This window comes from Aureobasidium pullulans (assembly GCF_000721785.1).
Source record: "Aureobasidium pullulans EXF-150 unplaced genomic scaffold scaffold_2, whole genome shotgun sequence".
Classification (NCBI taxonomy): Eukaryota; Fungi; Ascomycota; class Dothideomycetes; order Dothideales; family Saccotheciaceae; genus Aureobasidium; species Aureobasidium pullulans.
The window spans coordinates 28,297-44,442 of NW_021941022.1; the positions used below are offsets into that span (position 1 = coordinate 28,297).

At 47.0% G+C, this 16,146-nt stretch overlaps 5 protein-coding genes across 5 annotated transcripts; 2 read left to right on the forward strand and 3 right to left on the reverse strand.

Annotated features, from left to right (window-relative positions):
• Positions 1-4,515: 4,515 nt before the first annotated feature.
• M438DRAFT_341815 (DNA glycosylase) lies at positions 4,516-5,874 on the reverse strand. The gene has a single exon (XM_029904594.1). The coding sequence runs from the start codon at positions 5,791-5,793 to the stop codon at positions 4,783-4,785; it is 1,011 nt and encodes a 336-aa protein (XP_029764344.1). The 5' UTR covers positions 5,794-5,874; the 3' UTR covers positions 4,516-4,782.
• Positions 5,875-6,853: 979 nt separating this feature from the next.
• Positions 6,854-8,219, forward strand: M438DRAFT_361540 (uncharacterized protein; the record flags this gene model as incomplete). Its single annotated transcript, XM_029907518.1, has 2 exons — positions 6,854-7,575; positions 7,666-8,219. 2 exons carry the CDS (start codon positions 6,854-6,856, stop codon positions 8,180-8,182), a joined length of 1,239 nt encoding a protein of 412 aa, XP_029764345.1. The 3' UTR covers positions 8,183-8,219.
• A 231-nt stretch (positions 8,220-8,450) lies between these two features.
• M438DRAFT_341817 (uncharacterized protein) lies at positions 8,451-10,076 on the reverse strand. The gene has a single exon (XM_029904595.1). It carries the CDS (start codon positions 10,047-10,049, stop codon positions 8,694-8,696), a length of 1,356 nt encoding a protein of 451 aa, XP_029764346.1. The 5' UTR covers positions 10,050-10,076; the 3' UTR covers positions 8,451-8,693.
• A 469-nt stretch (positions 10,077-10,545) lies between these two features.
• On the forward strand, positions 10,546-15,449 carry M438DRAFT_402115 (Cullin-domain-containing protein). Its single transcript, XM_029909581.1, has 6 exons — positions 10,546-10,683; positions 10,734-11,048; positions 11,096-12,001; positions 12,037-12,232; positions 12,378-15,008; positions 15,067-15,449. Exons 1-6 carry the CDS (start codon positions 10,605-10,607, stop codon positions 15,125-15,127), a joined length of 4,188 nt encoding a protein of 1,395 aa, XP_029764347.1. The 5' UTR covers positions 10,546-10,604; the 3' UTR covers positions 15,128-15,449.
• On the reverse strand, positions 15,242-16,135 carry M438DRAFT_341819 (uncharacterized protein). Its single transcript, XM_029904596.1, has 3 exons — positions 16,029-16,135; positions 15,623-15,893; positions 15,242-15,493 (listed from the first exon to the last, which is right to left on the reverse strand). Exons 1-3 carry the CDS (start codon positions 16,098-16,100, stop codon positions 15,360-15,362), a joined length of 477 nt encoding a protein of 158 aa, XP_029764348.1. The 5' UTR covers positions 16,101-16,135; the 3' UTR covers positions 15,242-15,359.
• Between the last annotated feature and the right edge of the window lie 11 nt (positions 16,136-16,146).

Below are 16,146 nucleotides of genomic sequence, written 5' to 3' on the forward strand. Positions count from 1 at the left end.
CGCTCGCTAGTACCTATAAGTTGTACTCTACTAGCTAGCCTATCTATTTAACTAAGAAGGCTTTCTTATTACTAGTCCCTCGATAGTCTACGATTTCCTCTACCTCCTATTCTTCGCCTCCGTCGACTAGTTCTAGATTACTAAACGCCGGGGCTTCGACTCTATCCNNCTAGTAGTATAGTTTAAGGAGGGATACGTAAAACACATCGTATAGTCGACGATAGTTCTCTAGTAGCGCTAGGCGGTACGCCTACGCTCTAATTGCTTCTATAATCTAGAACGGTCCGATATACCTTAGGGATAACTTTCGGCTCGGTTATCGTACTTTTAGGTTTTTTGCTAATAGCATTACTTTGTCGTTAACCTTAAACGTCCTTTCCGTATGCTACTTATTATATCCTTAGGATTAGTATTCGCCTACGGTATATAGGCTTACCGCTAGCGATTCCCTTACAGTTTAAAGCCTCTAAACACGCTCTATTACTACTAGTACCTCCCCTTCGCGAGGGCCGTCTCGGGCCTCTATATAAAGCTTCGGGTTATATCTATATAGCGCATAGAAGGGACTTATGCCTAACGCATAGTTCTCGCTATTATTACTCGCGAACTCCGCTAGCGGTAGCTAGGAAGCCTAGTCGTTCTACTTGTCTAAGTAGAAGTAGCGAAGGTACTACTCTAACGTCTAGTTCTAGCGCTCCGTCTAGCCGTCCGTCTAAGGGTAGAAGGCTATAGAGAGCCTACGTTTCACCTGCGTAACGTAATACATGTCCGACTAAAACTAACTAGTAAAGACGGAACCCCTATCGGAGACGATTCCTTTTAGCACTCCGAAACTATAGATAATAACCTCTAGGAAGAGGTTCGTAAGCGTTACGGCGTCGTAACGCTTAGTAGTCGGAATGTACTTCGTTATCTTTATATACCTATCTACGATAACTAGTATTAAGTTAAAGACCTCGTTATAGTACTTACTTAGAGGAAGGTCTATAATGAAGTCTATAGAGAGTTCTTCCTATAGGCCGGCTAGCGCGGGTAGCGCTACTATAACGCTATAGGGTCGATAGCGTTTTGCCTTCGATCTCTAGTAGATTTCGTAAGTTTCGACATATCGCTTAACGTCGCTCGCTAGCTCTAGCTAGTCGAACGTTCGTCGAATTAAGGTAATAGTCTTTTCTCGTCCGAAGTAAGCTATAAGCGGGTCGTCGTAATATATNCGTATTACCTACGTCCGTAGCGCGTTATCCTAAGGAACGTANANGTAAGTACCCTAGTATAGGAGACCGTCTTTAGTTTCCTAGGGGGCGCCTTTCTACTTACGTATAGGGTACGTCTCGCCTTCGTAGACGACGGGGTCCGCGGCCTATAAGGTAGTAATCGTAGCGAGNGCCCCTTAAGTAGCTTATTCGTAGCGGAGCATTAGCGTTAGTTCTCGATTAGCTAGGTCGGTTACGGTGTTTATAATAAATTCCTTAAACATTAGCTATATGCCGGTTTCGATAGCGCCTACGTTCTATACGCGTATCGCCTTCGCTTCGGCGTCGCCTTTTAGCTAGAGGAGGGCGTAGACGATCTTATCCTTATCTCGGATAAACGAGGCTTTATTATTTAAGAAGGCTAACTTAAGACGATAAAGGAAGAGCTTTACGTCGTAGAGGTCCTTTCTATAGAAAGGCGGGATATCTAGTTATTTCCTTAACTTCGAGCCGCCTAAGTAGCGGGTATAGTACGCCTATTCCTCGCCCTTAGAGGGAGTAATAGTCGAGTACGTTAGGCTCGTTTCTCTTAATCCTAGCATTCTGCTAGGGGTGTTACCTACGTAGAGGTCGTTAACCGTCGGCTACTATACGACGCGATTACGTTCTCGGAGCGCTAAGTACTTAGCTCGTAGTCGTTCCCTCGTAATTATACGTCGGAGGTCGTCCTCGTCGACGCTTACGTCGTTATCTATAGCCTCTAGTATGTCCCTTACGCTTATAGGTTCTTCGAGGCTAGGTGTCGCGTAGTCCGGATCGGTACGTCCGTTAAATAGGTCGCGAGACGCTATCGGTACGCCTATAGGGAGCGATAGAGGATCTATAGGCTACTACCTAGGTAGGAACGAATAGAATTATAAGGGTATGAAGGTATGTAGTAACGTATAGATCACTCTTAGATAATAGGTCTATCTATAGCTAAAGCTATTCGTTGCCCTACGTAGGGTAGCTATAGAATTCTTCTTATGTACTACGCTAGCGTGTCGCATAGGAAACGCCGGCTTAGTAAAAGAGAGAGAGAAGACTAGGGTAACCTATCCTATTACACGACTATCTAAAATCGTTATTCTACTAACATAACTATTATAAGAATATACGAATGATTACTATAATATAAGACCCCTCTTATCTACGGGTAAGACCTTAAGTATCGCTAAAGCAATCTTAGTAATAAGTAGAGCATAAGTTTAATAATAACTTCTACATTAGAGACATATTTAGCGTATTTCGTACTTAGAATATATTAATAGGGTTACGGAGGGAAAACATCGGGTCTATAATACTATATTCTTAATCTCTTAATGTAGATAGAGGGTTACTCGATGCTCGTATACCTCCCTTAAGGTAGATTGCTTATAGCGCGATAAAGATTTAAGCGTAAAGGAAGGATTAGTAACCTAAACCTCTCCCTCCTTTACCTCCCTAATAGTTCTCTAGATCTTAAAGTTTTCTTATAGGTAATGCTAGAAGAAATGGCTCCTAGCTTAATTAGGCGTAGTTAAAGTCTCTATCGTTAATTTGTTTATTATAAGTTAATATAGCTCTATTACTAGCCTATAGACATAGTTAACTACATACTAACTATGTTAATTATCCTAGTCTCTAGTAATATAAATAGTAAATAGCGATAGGCAAATAGTCCCGAATAGACCGTAGTACACTTGCTTAGGACTATAGATATAGCTACATTATTATCGTAACATATGTTCTATAAACTAATTAAACTATTAGTTATAGAACTAATAAGCTCGACGATATAAGATTACGTTCCTCTAGGAGATAGTCTCGTCTATCTATATCTAGACTCCTTATAGTAATTTGCGCGTCTAAAACATTATAATGATAGAGATATATAACTATACTTGCTATTAGTACATTAGACCTAACTCTCCTACTAGCATTATTAGGACGCTATAATGTTAGCTAACGATTTAATCTACTACATGCATTAGTATTAATAATACCTTAAACAAGTTTCGGGATCTTAGGGCCTATAAAGAGGGTAATAGCGTTAGGGATATAGCGTTTTAACTAGTCGTCTCGCGATAGAAAACCCTATCCTAAACCCTTTAACATTAACTTTCTAGACTCTAGTTAGGATAACGGAGTTATTAACCTATGCTACTTCTTCCGCTTCCTATACTCTACCTTACGTCGGCTATAACTATAAACTTATAATTTTTTTAGCTAGTAGAAGCAAAAAGATAAAGAGCGTAATATCTAGATATTTCGTAGTTACTATATAAAAGACTACCGAGAGAAGTAGAGTAGGAGTATATATTACTAGATTATAGAGGTCTATATCCTAGAGTAGTGTTTATAAGCCTCTCTATTAGTTAAAAGCATTTTTGCGGTGTTTAGAAAGTTACTCTTAAAAATTCGTAATGTTAGTTTACTCGATGTTATAGAGACAAGGATTTCTATACGACCGCTAGAAAAATGTGTCTACTAATAAGACAAAAACATTATCGATTTAGAAGCTACTACCTTAAGCTACTTCCTTATATTAAACACATGTCTAAATGCATAAATATCTTTAAAATATCATGTTAGACCGTAGAGAGCCTCTCTTAGTATAGCACTAATTCCTTTTTTATACAAATCTCCATTCCTTAAATATTACTCTTCTCTGTTTCTTTTGCAAGAATATCGTAAAGCTCGTACGATCTTTTGGCCGCTTTAGTAAGAAGAAGGATTATATGTCCCTTACATGTTAGTTAGATCTTCGTTGCTAGATAAAGAGGGGAATCGATAACTAGGTATACGACGAGGATATAAACTAGCCCTTCTTCCTACCTACGGCGATGCTATGCTATCTAGAAAAAAAGTATCTTTATCTCTCTGTGCTAGAGACACATAAATGTGAAATGATTATCGACCCGGTCTACGTCGTTACGTCTCGACGCGAGGATTATATCTCTCTACCTAATTTCTTAGAGCGCGTCCCTTGCATCTCACTATATAAATAATTACAAAGACTAGGCACACGTCGAAATCAAACCATCCCTCCCTCCTATCCTCGACCAGTAAAATGTATGAAGTAAATCACATACGTATTCCTTTATATTATAGGTCTAGAGAGATGCACATTTTCCTCGATATTATCGACCTCGTTCGCGACGTTATGGTCCCGGCGCGACTGTCATGAGTTTCTACTCGGCATAGAAAGGCATACGGGTAGGAAGGATGCGTATATGTAAAACGGACAATATCCTTGTGCTTGCGTTGCTGTTAGAGAAAGAAGTGGTTACAAGAAGCGGAAGTGGGTAGCTATTTTTATACTTAACATTGCCTACGTAGAAGAAATTTATCATGTCTCTTTGTTTACTCCCTTGCTTCCCGCTTTTTGCTTACGCGTTAACCCTCTTGCTGTAATCGTGGTATGCGAAGTGTATACTGTTTTGTTGTAGGATTTATGTAGTCATGGACTTGGGAGCCTACTTGACCGGATCAAAGACAGAGATACAGACGGGTGATCGAGTGGACTCTGGCACGTCGAAATCCCTAGCCATGCCCTCCCCGACTTCTCCTATTTCTTAGCCCCTTCCTTCTTCAACAAAGTCTTGATTTCCTTCTGCGCATCACACAACCCTCCGACCTTACTTCCACCTCTACAGACCGGACACGTCCTTCCATGTGCAATCATCAAGAAGTGCAGATCAAATTTCAGTTCCGTCGGAATCTTCGCATCCAAATGCTGTTGTGTTTTCTCCACCGTCGCATCTTTGGGCGTCCAGTTCCATAGCTTGGCAATACGGTAACAATGCGTGTCCACGATGTACACCGTTCGCTTCAAACACCAAGATAACACCACACCGGCAGATTTAGACCCGATGTATTTGAACTGGAGTAGCTTTTCCATAGCTTGCTCATTGGGTAGATCGATAATGTAGTTGAGATCCCAAGATGCATCGTTGGTTTCCTGCACTTGTTTGAGAATAGTCATTATGATTTTGGCTTTGCGGATGTGTAGGCCGCCGGGGCGGAGGGCTTGCTGTAGTGTTTCGTCTCCTTTTGCTAAGATGGCGTCGTAGGCGAAGAGGTCGCCGTAGGTGCTGCGGAGACCTCCCATTGCGCGTTTTGCATTTGACCAGGAGGTTGCTTGGGAGAGGACGGCGATGATCATCGCATCCAGTACATTGGCTATCGTCTCTGGGGTGTCGGGGTCTGCGAATTCTTTGGCGACGGCTTCATGGTGCATTTTGTGTAGAATGGTATGAGCGGCTTTGCATTCTTGAGCTGTTGGATGAGCGAAAGTTGGGAATGGTGATGCGCTTGAGTGAGCAGACCAAGAAGTCCACTTCTTGTTGGCGAGATTGTCATCATTTGTGACTGGTGTTGATTTGGAGTCGATCGCTGTTGTTGCCACGATTGATTCTTTTGTTTTGTTGTCGAGCTTGGTCTTGTGAGATTTGGTCTCTCGCTTCACGACCTTGTGCTTTGAATTTGCGACAGGGCGGCTGATGGCTTTGCTTGGAGAGGCAGACTTTGAGATGCCATTCTGAACAGCCTTGGTAGCGGCTCTGGTAGACGGACCCATGGTTTGCAGTGTTGTACAATAATGACTCAGGGGGTGATCGGAGATCGCGAAGTGAGGCAGCCGTCAATGTCAAAAAAGTGCTGGATCTGGAAAAGTGGATATCTAGATGCAAGTGGTAGGGGTGACGATATAAGAAGGGTGGAGGATGACGATGGAGTTGACTTGGCAACAGGCCAGACTTCAAATTCCGGAATTCCGGAAGGTTGAACTTCCAGACGCCGGAATTCAAATACAATGTATATCGGTCGTGATGGGCTTGAAAAATGCTTTAGACCGAGATCGAGAGCACAGAAGGAAGGGCAGGAAAGGCTCATCGAGATTGAGAGTTCAACGTGCGTCTTCGAGGGAAATCTGTTTGCAGGGAGGGAGTTGCGAAGGATATCGCACTGGAAATATGGTAAAAGAAAAGAGTGATTTTGACAAGTAGATGGGAGCAAGTAATTATGAGAGAGCTCAAATAGTTCTGAGCATGTTGTAGCACCTACTGGTCTTCTAAAGTGTTACTGGTGGTGAACATTCGGGCTGGAGAAGAGCACAAGAGTGAAGCATAAGGGAAAGAAATGGAGAAAAAATGGACGATAAATCCCAGATGGTGCAAAATAGCAGAGGAGGTCCAAGAAAAAAGCGACGGGGATTCAGAGCAAAAAAGGAAATGCTCATATCTCAGGGCTGACCAGATCTCGGAACGCGGGTCGGCCCTTGGCTGCGCTAACACCCAGCATGAATTAAGTTGTATGAACCTCCCACGACACACCATCATCTTGCTGTTCTCGTCGTTGGATCATCAACCGTGCTGAACCGTGATATCTATCTGAGATACAGTTTGATCGAATCGCCCCGCTCTGTAGGCAGCATACCGCGTCAAGCTTCTTGGCCAGCCTTAAATTTACGTAGGTGGTTACTTCGCGTCGGATGGCTTCACGGTCCGCGATCGTGACTTTGTCAAACAACAAGTCTGGAATGCCCAGTATAAAGCAAAGGTCTGAAGACACGTTTTCTTCTCAGCATCACCATTCTTCTTTCCATTGTTTCAATCACCATCACCAGCAGAATCACAACCATGAGCTCTCAAGACTACCCCCTCCGCAGCTCTGGCATTTACCGCAACTTGCCAACCTTCGATCCTTCCATCAAGGGCTTGAACGCTGTTGTCGTGGGTGCCACTGGAATTTCTGGTTTCAACACTATCCGCTCTCTTCTCGACTCTCCTGGTCGATGGTCCACCATCTATGCCCTTTCTCGTAGCCCCATTCCGGAAGAGATGCTTTCGCTCCTCACCGAAGAGCAGCAATCACACATCAAGCACGTGTCCATTGACCTCACCGCTTCCGGAGACAAGCTCGCCTCTCAACTCAAGGAAGGTGGTGTCAAGGCTGATTACGTCTTCTTCTATGGTTACATTTCACCCAAGAATGTCTCTGCCATGGATCCAAAGGCAGAAGAGGAACTCGTCAAGGCCAACGTTCCCATCTTCAAGAACTTCCTGGAAGCCTTGGAAACCGCAAAGCTGGAACCCAAGCGTATTCTTTTGCAAACCGGAGGCAAAAACTACGGTGGTCAGATCGGCAGAGCAAGATTGCCGTACATTGAAAGCGACCCCCAACCCCGCCACCTGTCCCAAAACTTCTACTACCCCCAAGAAGACATGCTGAAAAAGTACTGTCAAGACCATCCTTCGACGAGTTGGAATGTGATTCGTCCTTTTGGAGTCATCGGCTCGGTGTCAAAGGCAGGCATGAACATGATGCTTCCCTTCGCCATCATAGCATCCGTCCAAGCCAAGTAAAACGCCCCCATCTTCTTCGGCGGCGATATCGAAGAATGGCAATACGAGTACTTGCACTCCTCCGCCCGCCTCACCGGTTTCCTCAGCGAATGGGCTGTCCTAGAAAACAAATGCGCAAACCAAGCTTTCAACGCTCACGACGGCAGTCCCATGTCTTGGGATCTCTTCTACAACGAAATGGCCCGCTGGTACGGTGCCCCCGGTGTCGCAGGCCCCGAACTCGACGATTCCAAATTCAACGATGTGGTGCTCGCAGGAGGCAAAGACAGCCCTCTCGGCTACGGTCCACCCACCCGCATCAGATTATCCCGCAGCGCCGCAGACTGGGCCAAAAACGACACCAACAAAACCACCTACGAACAAATCATACAAGAATCGAATGGAAGCATCAAAACCAACGCCTACGAAGACAACATGGAACAATTCGACATGGTGGATTTCGTCTACTACAAAATCGGTCAACCTTCCTCTGCCAAGTTCCGCAGGTTCGGGTTCAGTGGGTTTGTGGATACGATTGAGAGTGTGTTTGAAATGTACACTGATCTGGCAAAGATGGGTATAATCCCCGCTCCCAAAGTCGAGGCTGCTAAGCCCATGATTTAGACATTTCCTCAAAGATCACAAAAATTCAATATAGACGTTTTGAGTAGAAATAGAAAATTTCGTTTATTTCATGGATAGGAGAAGCAGTTTGCCAGATGAGTGCCATGTGGTGGTATTTGTAAAAGTTCATGCAGAGGGGACATGTGCTTTTTCCTATGCCAATTCTTTGTCTCCATGGCTTTACAACATTATTGTCACGTACACATTTGGATCAATTGCTGGCACTACTCTCTTGGCGAATAGAAGCCTTTCGAGATGCTTTGCATAACTGTAGATAGCAAGTCGCAGGTCATGGTCATGTAGGTCTTTTCGAAGCTGTGGGATTCGGTGCACGCTGTGAACGATACCCGAAGCATGGTCTTAGAGTGACGCGTATGGACTGCGGCAATGTGGTGATACTGGTTTGCAAGGTGGGTGTAATGCAATTTTGAGCAGGCGAAGGAGCGCTTTCGGTGGAAAGATACAAGGAGCACGTCACGTAGTCCCTAGCACACATTTCTCACCAACATACCTAGCGATTATAAGCCTTCTTCACAAAGTCCTCCCACTGATCCATCCACTCGGGCCAATCCATCTGTGTATCCCTTGTGAAAGTACTGACACCGAACTCCACATCAAGACCATCGAACACGCGGTTAAAAGTGCCCCTCTCGAGACCATGAATACCGAATTCCATCATCCCTTCACAACCACGACCGAAGCGCAGCTGATCTGTGCCTATGTCGCGAGCTCGCCAATCAAAGTCGCAAACTCTAGAGTTCTCGAGGGAGAAGTTCTCGACACGCAAGACTCCAGTCTTTGAACCGATGGTGAAGTGACCCCAGAGTTTGTTCGAGTTGACCTCGTGGTGGATAAAAATTCGAGGTGGACCATTGAAGTCAGGGACATTGGCGGGAGAATGAGATCGAAGATGTAGCCAGTAAGTGCCATTGATGTCTCTTCCAGACTCAGACTTGATGCGTGAGCCTCCGAGGTCTTCTTGCTTGACTATCCGAGCGGTCTGCTTCGGGGGTGCAGGATGCTTGATTGTGTCTGTATCTGCTAACTTCTTGGTCTTGGGCTCGGCTTCTGGTTTTGCCGCGGCCGGGGTATCTTTCGATTTGGGTGTTGCCTTTGGTTTGGCTGTCGTTGTGACGTCCTTGGGCTTTGATGCCACCTTCGGCTTGGTCGAGGCCGCTTTCTCCTGTGACTTTGCTGCGGCAGTCTTGCTTACGGGTTTGTCGGCAGCGTTCGAGGACTTTGACTTGGTCGTAGCGGCGCTCTCGACTGGCTTCCTGGCCTTGGGAGCAGGCACATCGTCCTTGGTCTTCCTCGGCTTTGCAGTTGTGGTGTCTGCTGCTGTCTTCGTGGCTTTGATCTTCTTTGCAGCAGAAGGCACGGCTGTAGCAGCAGAGGTGATGGATGCAGCAGTCTGCTGATCAACACTGATGGTGATGCCGCCGACGGTCAAAGTGACTTTTGTGTTGGTCGTGGCCTCCTCGTGTGTCCTCTTTTTGCCCTTGGTTGGAGCATCCGTGGTTTTCTCTGCAGCCTTTGCCTTCTTTGCTGCCGCAACGAACTCTTTTTTCATGTCCTTCTCCAGCTTGTTGACATGGTCGGGAACCGCGAGCGTGCCGGCGTTGATGGCTTGTAGAAGGCGCACTTTGGCAGTGTTCTTGTCTTTCGACGGCGGTAGTCCATAGTGTAGAAGCTGAGCTTGATACCAGTGACCGACTTGATCTTTTGGCGGCGCAGAGCTGCTCTCGGGTCGTAGTAGGTGCGTCAATTCGGGCACTGATGCACGTGTGTGCCGCTTGTTGTCATCAACTTGAGCGAGGAACGCGTCGTTGTAGACAAACTTATCTCGAGTCACGGCCGGCGATGTCATCCTGGACGATGTGCGTAATAATCTATTTGGTCGAGTCTTGAGGAAATATCAAGGTGTTTTCGGTGACAGCGGAATTCCATCCGTCGCATGGTCATAGCTCCCTGCTTATCGATAAGTTTCGGCCCCCTTCCCTGTTTGCATCACCGTACCATTTCCTTCTAATCTGTCGTTCGCAGGTAACATTCTCCTGCAGAGCATTGGAGAGCCCGCGAGGCTTTACAGAATCACGTTCTTGGATAGCGCAAGGTGTCGAGCATCTGATCCACTCTTTCTGTCGGGTCGATCAAGTAGCACCAGCCGATTGAAGTATTAGATTGAGATGTGATTTTGTCTGCAAAGGTTCGGTGGGTCTTGGGGTTGTGGTTTGGGAAACTTACTAGACTAGGAAACTACGGTAGGTCGAGCTCAAAGCATGCGGCAGGGGAGAGCAGTCGCTCCTTCCCTCCACCGAGACAGCGCACAAGGCAATCTTTCCAGCCTCTTTCTCTGTCTTACACCTGCACGAATCTATCTCCATGCCCTCCAGTCCTACTCAGGCGTCAACTGTCCTTCAATATGTCGATTCCGCAGTCATTAAACATTTCTACCGCCCTATGTTTGATTAAATCAAAGCCCAAGCATCTCACTGTTCAAGGTCACAATCGTTCTTGATCTGGAATTTGAATGCTCTCTGACACATGATAGAATATATAAGGGCTCTCCGTCCACATATCCGAACAATCCACAGTAATGGCCAAGTCTATCGCCAAATCGATCATTCAGCATTCTGGCAAGGTCAACACGACGGCTTGAAAGCAAACCTTGAGAAGGAACGAGATGCGACTTTCATCCTCAAGCAGCAGAATGACGCTCTGGTGTCCCAAGTCACTCAACTTCTAGCTCGCTCGAAACCGGGTCGAAAGCGCAAAGTCGAACAGGAAGAACCAGAAAAGGTCAAGAAGCTGAAAGCAGGCACTATTGCAATTACTGAGTTTGGTCTCGCTGCTGATATTGGTCCCGGTAAGTGTTTTTACGATGGGCGAGAGAACAGCGCTAATTTCACACAGTCATCAAAGCTATGCGACACATACATCGGGTGCAAACCCTGTGCAGAGGCCGCATGTGGAGCACAGATTCCAATGAGCTGGCCTACAACCTCATTCAGACTATGCAAGCCATGGAGAATATCATCGATCCTCTCGCAAACAAGAAGCACAGTGCAGATTCTTGCAAGCAGACAATCACCGCGGTCGCAAGGACTTGTATCACTGTATTTCATGGTCTCAAGAGAATGGAATCTTTGAACAGCAATGATGGCTTTCCCAGTCATGTTGTTCATGCCTGTGTGTGCTTCTTCGGTATTCTCTTCACCAGTATTGAGAACGCTGCTCGTCTCCAGGTCGAACCAAAACAACCAGATCGAGGAACGGCTGTATTGCAAGCTCTGTCTACACTTGCGAACAGCCTGATCAATATTCTGCGAGGGTCTTCACCAAATTGCCCTTCTCATGCGGAGATTCTTGAAGGCGCAACCTACGACCTTCTCCATCGACTGGGAGAAACAACGCACGAACTTCTGATGGATGGGCCCCAACACGACGATATCGAACATGAGGTGCAGAAGCTTCCGCTTCCTGATGACAAGCGACTTGATCCTGTCAGACAGACGGCTATGCGAACCATGCTAACAGCTGCTCCGTTCCTCCTTGACTGCTTGAGAAAGGCTCTGATCGGAGCACAGAACCAACCACTCGCTGCGTTTGCACGTCTGAAGCTGCAGCGTACTTTGGTTGATCGCATCTTTGGTCCGGGAACAAGAGGGCCGAATGCAAGCGAAGATGTTCTTGGACTGCCAGAAGTCTTTGGAGAGCCGCCAATGGCCGCGAATCCCATTAAGAAGGAAGACATACAAACAAAGACAGATCAATTCGAGGAAGAGATTTGGGCACTGGTCGGCTGGGACATTCTTGCATGTGAAGACAAATTGTGAATTGATGAGGAGTGATAGTGTTGCAGAGAGAGGACAAAAGCGGGAGGATTTGCTTTACATGTAGACATTGCTTCGACACATATAACAAGCTGTTTGAAATGTCTTGCTCACATGACTTGGCTTTGGATGTATTCTTCATCAACCTAGAAAGTGCTGGAAGTGGTTGTAAGGTTGTAGAGCAGCAGTCACACGACGAAAAGGTGTTGCAAAGAGGGTAACCCTGGTCAGCGGCAGATCATCGGCGTGCAGGGAAGGGTCGGGCTTCGACTCCGGAGGTTGGAGGCGCGTCATGGAAGCTTATCGCCGAGTGGAGCGGAGGTCTAAACACTCTAAGACTTAGTGCCTTGCCGTGAGAACAGCCACTCTTGCACTCCTGCATCGATGCCACCGTCCATATCATCCCTGCCGGCAGGAGACCGTTCACCCTCATCATCACCCCCGCACCCTCCCGCTAGAAAGCGCAAGAGACCTTCAGCAGCAACAACAGCAGCGGCCACTCCATCCGCATCATCTCAGCCACCAGCTTCACTCGGCAGACAGCAATCAATCCAGAACCTCTTCGCCGATCAAGCCTCGGCCGCCGCATCCCCGTCCACTGCCATCGACTCTTCACCAAACCGCAAGAAAGTCAAGAACCAACCTTTCAACATGCAGTCAGACATGTATTCCTTCTCCAGCAAGGTCATCGGTGGCAACCTGCCCGCCGCAACTTCCATCACCCGTCGCACTCCCGGCAGACTCAACAAGGGCTTCACACCCAAGGCTGGCACCACCAAACTCGTCGTCAAGACCCTCAAGCCTCAACCAGCATGGGACGGGAACAAGTACTTTGAAGACATATGGGCGCAGCTGGACAGAGCTCTCAATGTCATCTTCACCCAAGCGCCCGTCGACTTTTCTATGGAAGAGCTATACCGCGGCGTTGAGAACTTGTGTCGACAGAAAAGAGCAGAGGAGATTTACGTCAAACTGAGCAGCAAATGCAAGGCTCATGTGAGGGGACCTATGAAGACATCATTGCTATCCAAGCAGAGGCAGTCGAACGTTCAGGTCTTGGATGATGTTCTTGGTGCGTGGACTGCCTGGAGCAAGCAGATGACTGTCATTCGTTGCATCTTCTACTACATGGACCGTTCATATCTTCTGCAAACATCAAGAGGTTCTCTACAGGATGTCACCATCAAGATCTTCCGCGACAACATCTTCGAGGACCCAAGCCTGAAGCTTGCAATCATTGACGGTGCCTGCGATTTAATCTCTGCCGACAGAGCCGGTCAGGAACTGGAACCTAGTCATCTCAGTCAAGCTATCACCATGTTCCACGACCTCGCTACTTACTCAACCTCGTTCGAACCTCGCATGCTTGCATCTGCTCAACGATATGTTGTGGAATGGGCTAACGAGAAGAGTGCTGAGAAGCCACTTCCTGAATATGTCAACGAGGCTGTCACCTTTATGACCAAGGAAATTGAACGTTGCGAGCTATTCGGTCTGGATCAAAGCACGAGACGGGACCTTCTAGCTCTACTCGAGGAACACATCATCAAGGAGAAGGTCGACTACCTCACAAATCAAGACAGTGTCGCTGATCTCCTGGATGACTATGCTGTCAAGGACCTTGAACAGCTTCATTCGCTGCTACAGAGAAGACGACTTGGCTCAAAAATCAAGCCTGCCTTTGCAAGATGGGTTGAAGATACTGGTTCACAGATTGTGTTTGACGACAAGAATGATACACAGATGGTCGTCCGATTACTATCACTCAAGACTCGACTGGACCACATCTGGCGCACATCCTTCCACCGTAGCGAGGAACTTGGCCATGCTCTTCGTGAATCCTTCGAGACTTTCATCAACAAGACCAAGAAGGCTGCTGCGACACATGGTACCGACAACTCAAGGACTGGTGAGATGATTGCCAAGTATGTTGATCAACTACTACGAGGAGGTGCAAAAGTCATTCCCACAGACCTGACTCTGCATGCCCGCGACAATGCTGGAAAGGAAGAGTTCGATGACAACGAAGCCATGGACGAGGACAGTGAAGTTAATGCTCAACTCGACCAAGTACTCGACCTCTTCCGCTTCGTCCACGGCAAAGCAGTCTTCGAAGCCTTCTACAAGAAGGATCTTGCACGTCGTCTTCTCATGGGCCGTTCAGCAAGTGCAGACGCTGAGCGCAGTATGCTCGCCCGCCTCAAGACTGAATGTGGTGCAGAATTTACACACAACCTAGAGCAGATGTTCAAAGACGTCGAGCTCGCCCGTGAGGAAATGTCTTCTTACAAATCCCGCATGGAAGAGCGTGAGGAGAGGCCAAAGGTCGATCTGAACGTCAACGTACTTTCCGCAGCTGCATGGCCTACCTACCCAGATGTCCCTGTTGTCATTCCCGCCGATATCAAGACGGCCATCGACGAGTACGAACGCCACTACAAATCCAAACACAGCGGCCGCAAGCTGGACTGGAAACATTCACTCGCGCATTGCCAGATGAAAGCAAAATTCGCCAAGGGAACAAAGGAGCTCGTGGTTTCTTCCTTCCAAGCCATTATCTTGCTCCTCTTCAACGGCATCGACGCATCCACACATCTAACGTACGATTTCATAAAATCAGAATCCGGCCTCCCCGAAGCAGAAGTAAACCGCACCCTCCAATCCCTCGCATGCGCCAAACTCCGCCCCCTCGCAAAACACCCCAAAGGTCGCGAAATCTCCCCCACGGACACGTTTACCATAGACCCATCATTCTGGCATGACAAATACCGCGTCAAGATTAACCAAGTGCAGTTGAAAGAAACCAAAGAGGAAAACAAAGAGACGCATGAGAGAGTTGCCGCGGACAGAAATTTCGAATGCCAGGCTGCTGTTGTCAGAGTGATGAAGAGTAGAAAGACTATTGGGCATTCTGAATTGATCGCGGAGGTTATTACTGCGACGAGGAGTAGAGGTGTTCTTGATGTCAAGGATATCAAGAAAAATATCGATAGGTGAGTTGACTTTCTGCATGAACTTGTTGCTTGGGCGACTGCTAACTGAAGTTTACAGGTTGATCGAGAAAGACTATATGGAGAGAGAGGAGGGAAACATGTACAGCTACATTGCGTAGTTGCGTATTGAGGACAGGACGATCCTTCATAGTCATGAAGGATGGAGAAGAGGAAGGCCCTCATACGCACGCAACTCGGATGCAACTCACGAAACACAAGCAGCTCATTCGTCACAGCCATGAAACATGATTCTTTTTTTGTACATATGCTTTAGCAAAGAGAAGGCCTTTGCTCTGATCCTTTGTCTTTTCTGGTGGGTATCATGCAGTCATTCTCAATGGAATACCAATCTTACTTCTTTCCCTTCTTCTTTTTCTTCCCACCCGTGCTTTGCTGTTGTTGTTGTTGTTGTTGTGCTGTTGCTGTTGCAGGTGTGGCCGCTGGTTCCACCACTGGCGTCTCATCCGCATCCGTCATTGTGATATCTGTTTTTGCACTCCTGATTAGCTTGTCTTCTCCAGCATTTTTTCTCCTCCACCGTCCTCGTAGTCTCTCTCTCTTGCCCTCTTCCTTCTCTTCCTCGCATAGATGGATCGATGGATATTATAACTTACCTTGCTTTATCTCCGGCAACGCAGCCATCTCCCGTCCTAGACTTCCCATGGCAGCTACCAATCTTCCAACCTCTGCGGCTTTATCGGTTTTGTATTTTAGAGTCGTGCCGGAGATTGGGTCGTAGGTTTTGAGTTCTAGGTAGGCGATTGGTTGCTGCGCGAGTTTTGATTCTGTTGTTGTGGTGGTGGAAGCGTCGGTGGTGGTGGTGGTGGTGGGTTTGGTGGAGATTGAGGAGGTGGAGGGGATGTGGTATTTGGTTGTTATACGGGTCTGTGAGAGAGGTTAGTGAGGAGGGGAGGGTAGTGAGTGAGATATGAGAGGTAAGGCAGGGTAGAAAGAGGTGAGTGGTAGTGGCAGTGGGAATGATGGTGATCGTGATGGGTGAGGTAGACGGGCAGCGCATACGGTATATGGTCGCGCCTGCAACAACAGCGCAGATTGCTTCTGCCACTCTTCGCTCGATGTAAAGTACGGCATGTTGATGTGTTGATGCTTGATGTATTGCGACGAGTTCAACTGTCGC